Source organism: Macrobrachium rosenbergii, chromosome 36 (genome assembly GCF_040412425.1).
Source record: "Macrobrachium rosenbergii isolate ZJJX-2024 chromosome 36, ASM4041242v1, whole genome shotgun sequence".
In the NCBI taxonomy this organism is placed as follows: domain Eukaryota; kingdom Metazoa; phylum Arthropoda; class Malacostraca; order Decapoda; family Palaemonidae; genus Macrobrachium; species Macrobrachium rosenbergii.
In genome coordinates, this window is record NC_089776.1 from 13,707,918 (window position 1) to 13,712,917 (window position 5,000).

Sequence of the window (5,000 nt, forward strand, 5' to 3'; positions counted from 1 at the left end):
AGTGAGCATGAATCTGGTGAATATGCTCAAGGGGGCCTTTATGGTAAAGCTAAAATGCCCTCGCGCCCTGGACAAGTATCGTTTTTACTTTTCTTTGTCATATCTTATTAACTGTCTAATCTTCGAGCATTCCAATGTTCTTTAGAAATCAGTGACGATGGAGAGAAAGTTGATTTTAGAATAAATAGTGTATGTATGTGAGGACTTTTCATTATATATATATACATTGTATTGTTTTTTGCATAAGTTATATCATAATTACATACATATATATATATATATATATATATATATATATATATATATATATATATATATATATATATATATATATATATATATATATATATATATATATATATATATATATATATATATATATATATATATATATATATATATATATATATATATATATATATATATATATATATATATATATATATATATATATATATATATATATATATATATATATATATATATAGATTATATATATATATATATATATATATATATATATATATAGATTATATATATATATATATATATATATATATATATATATATATATATATATATATATATATATATATATATATGTATATATGTATGTATGTATGTAAATTAAGTAATTTTCAGAGACCTGGTAACACTTTAGATTCTAATATTTATATTTTTATTATTTTCAGGTGGTGGTGGAAGTGTGAGTGTATCCAGTTGCGAACACCGCTACACATCGACAGGTGGGGCCCCTCCCCCTTACTCACGCCTTCCCCCTGATGGCCACGAATTCCCAAGCAGCTATGCCGAGGGTCTTCCAGACAAGCTCTCCCGGTATGCCCGGTACTCTCGCCTAGCTATGGAACTGGACAGTCCAGGTAGTCCTACTAGTCCTCCAGCATCCACAGCCTCCACTCCTCGCACTCGTTCAGCCCCAGGAACCCCATTGGGGCCACCTCCACCAATCCCACGTACGTCACCTACTAGCACGAAGTCCTTCACCACAGATAGGTCATCAGACATGGGGGGCAAGTGGACAGGCGCCGATGAACGCAAGTCAAGGGAGCACACGCCCACACGAGGGCGATGGCGACGGCAGGACGAGCGCAGTGAGAGAAGTGTCAGAGACAAGATTGCCATGTTCTCCACTGATGGGCCTGACCAACCACATCCAAAAACTAGGAAATTGGACAAAGTAGACCTCGAGGAGGTTACTATGAAACGAGCCTTTACCGAAGATGATGTCAGGCTAGAGAATTCTACAAATGGCAATACTGAGTCAAGTAGGGATAGTCATAATGGGTCACGTTCGCTTAGCAAAACCTCGGCCTTTAGTTCTATGATCAATGTCAGTACATCAGAACCAAAGGACAATATAAAAATATCAGCTGCTTCAAGTGAAGTGGATATCAGACAAGAAATGCCTCCAGTATCACGTCAACATGAGTTAAAAGAAGAAAAGCGTAAAGACGATTCTTCATCGGCCTCCTCTGGCCTCCACTCTCGATCTCAGTCTCTCATTGATATTGGCAGAACATCTCTTACAAAACGCCATAGTGTTGGAGCTTATGATCGTCCCTCTGTATATCAGTATGGTATTGAAAAGCCAGAGGATAGAGAGAGACGGACATCTTTGTCAAACCTCATTGAACAGAGGCGCAAAAGTTTAAGTAAACTTCGTGGCCTTGTAATTCCTGAAAGTCGCAATAATGATGGAGAGAAAGCAGCCATTGATCTTCCAAAAATTTCTAGTGTGCCACCAACAGCCAATCTCAAGACAATGTCACTTCCTAGAGAAGGTCAGCGATCCCCTAGATTGTACAAGGCTGATTCTATTTCAAGTATTGATTCTTGTGAATCAAATACTAGTAGACAAAGCTCACTTAATGCTCCTCCATGGAAGAATCATAGTACTAGCACATTGCCCAAGTATTCACCTGCCTTTAAGAGGAAAAATATTGCAGTTTTTAATAAATGTGACAATCTACCTCCACCAAGTGGCAGGACACACAGCACTAGAAGCACATCTCCAACAAGTGATTTGTCTCAGGCATCCCCTGTTCCTCCTGCACACACTCCAACACATACACCCACTCCACCAAGGAGTTTAGAAACTATCACAACTCCAAACTCAGAGCACTCCTTTGAATTTTGTGATAGATATCCTAATGAAAAGCATAGTTTTAATAAAATCCCACTCTCCCAGAAGAGCTCCCTAGATTCTCGGCTTAGCAGAGCTGAAGATAGTGACAATGACTCTGCTGTTAGCTCTACTCAGTCTAGTTTCTCCCAGGGCATGTCTCCACCCTCTTCACCAATGCCAGAACATGATGATCATGAGGATCGTAGATATAGGTCGTATAGGTCACGTCTTTCTCCCCAAAACTCTTTTGATGATCAAGAATCTGCAAGAAGAGTTCTCAAAAGAGGTAGTATTGAGGCAGAAAATCGAAGAAATGTTCTCAACTCGGCAAGGTGTAGTTCTGGACGTAGCAGTGATGAACAATTAACACCCGAAATAATCAGAAAATTCTCAACTGACAGAGAAGAAACTGATAAATTCCCCCAGCGCTTGGATACAGAACTGAGAGATGGGCCAAAAACATTAGGACTCCGTCGACACCCATCAACTTCATCCACATCATCAGCCACTTCCTCACGTAGATCATCTCATGACTCTTCAAGGCGGAACTCACGAGATTCTGTCATCCATGTAGCCAAGCATGAAGAAGTTAAAGTTTCAGCTGAGCCTGTGTATTTTGATCAGGAAGGAGAAATGTACAAAGAATCCCAGGTGAAAGTAGCATATTTGAATGAAATCATGGATGATTTTGAACAGCTGGGTGAGCCTAACAATGAAGATGTAATAGCTGAAATTCCAATGTCATCTTCCAGAAGGGTTGTAGAACATGCTGAATGTACAGAAACATCATCCTTTAAGTCCACTAACAGAAAATCTGAACGTTGGGCAGCTTTAGAAATGAAGTATGGTTCAACTAACCCAGAAACTGATATAGAGTCCAAGATTCAGAGGTTAAGAAGGGCTTCTGACTCAATTTCGCCAGACAGAACTAGGAAGAATTCCAATGGCTTTAAGGCTTTAGCCGAGAGATGGCAACAACGTGCCGAAGAGGTAACTGTTACACCACAGCCACAGCTTGTACGAAGAGAAAGTACTAGTCGTCTTGAAATGCCAAACAAGTCCAATCGCCATTACGATGATAGAAGCTCAGTTTCGTCTACTTTGGAAAGACCTACACGTCCATCTAGGCTATGTGATGATTCCTCTGAACTAGACAGTGCCCGACCCTCTCGCCCAACTTGTTTGTACAGTGAATCTTCTCAGTCTTCCACAAGTAATAATAGTAGTGATGCACGTGCTGGTGTTCTGGACATCCCCAGAGCAGATGTACCAGATAGGAAATTATCCATGCCAGAATATGGCAACAGTGGCATCAAGCTGCGAGAACGCCGGGAAGCAAATAGTGGTGGTGCTCCTTCTCGGCCCACAAGCCTGATTGAAGGTGGTGATAGCAATGTTATGGATTCCCATTACCTTACAGGAGGTGGGCCCTTAAGTCCAACAGTATCTACAGACTCCAGGGATGACCTGTACACTCCAGAGGACTCGCTTTCCAGAACAGGAAGTAAAGAAGTTCTGGATGCATTCTCCCGTCCAAAAGCTACCATTGGGATATCCATTCCCCGTTCTGGTGCGTCCAACACACCAAAAATGTCTGATATTATGCGAGCTTTTGAGAGGCATGATCTTGGAAAACGCGGAAACTTAGGCAACGGGACTTCTCACCCTCGCATGTCTTCTCTCGACTCGACGACCAGTGACGACGGTTCTCAGGGAGCTCACTACGGATCAGTGACTTCATTAGCCTCAGGACAGAGGGACCAGTATGGATCCATCACGTCTCTGGCCTCGTCTACTTCCCTGATTTCTCCCCAGGTAAGGCTCTTGCACTTTTGATGCTGTTAATTTTCAGTGAGTTATATATCCTTATTTAAGGTTAGTAAAGCTACTATTTTATGTAGATCACAGTTATATTTTATTTTGTCATTTTTATGATGCAGTTAATGAAGGTGATAGTGGTTTCTGGGTATACAATAAAAAAATTCATTTTTTATATATTTTGAAAATAAATAATTACAACTGTGCAGCTTTTTCTTGTTATGGACCAATTACGATACACTTCCAGATGGGAAGAATTACCCACATTATCTGTAAAGGGAATATGTATAGTCTTTATTTAAAAGTAAGGGGGTAGAGAATTAAAGTTATATTGTACTGCTAAAGTTCACTCAAACGAAGGAGAATACTGATGTTTTTAGAATGATTTCGATAATTTCATGTAAGTTGATTTGCTAAACCAACCATATTGGCTAATGGGTGCAATTTCAAACTATCAAGAGTCCAGTTCTCAGGGAACAGCATCAAGAATAGTCACGAGATGGTTTATGTAAACTACCCAGATTGGTGCAGTTTCAGACTGTATATCATAAGTCCAGTTCTCAAGGAATAGCATCAAGTCTAATCACGAGAAGTATTTTTATAACTTGAGCATCAAACTGTTCCATATGCCTCAATGCAGACCAAGAGATAAAAGGTCTAGGGCTCAATGCAAACCAAGTTTTCTGAAACCGGGTCTGTCTCTCCTATTCGACCAGCTAGTTGTAGGGTGAAGGGTTTCCGGTTCAGAGGACAAGCTTGTCACCTAGTTAGTCAGTCAGTCACACAGAGAGAGAGAGAGAGAGAGAGAGAGAGAAGAATATCTAAGGGTTCCTTGAGACAAAATCTTTTGCTATTTAGATGTGAAAGTTAATAAAACTCAAAGTTGATGAACCAATAGCCCCAAATTTGCTATACACACTAAACGGTAGTTGTGGTAGATTATTATTATTATTATTATTATTATTATTATTATTATTATTATTATTATTATTATTATTATTATTATAACAAAAATCCACAATTATATAATAAACTG

General features: G+C 39.1%; 1 protein-coding gene across 1 annotated transcript in view; it reads left to right on the plus strand.

Moving 5' to 3' along the window:
* The window catches only part of LOC136856635 (uncharacterized), a 949,691-nt gene that overhangs the window by 918,695 nt on the left and 25,996 nt on the right, over positions 1-5,000 (plus strand). The window contains 1 exon segment of the mRNA XM_067134595.1: positions 693-3,961. Within this exon segment, the coding sequence (XP_066990696.1) occupies positions 693-3,961 (3,269 nt within the window).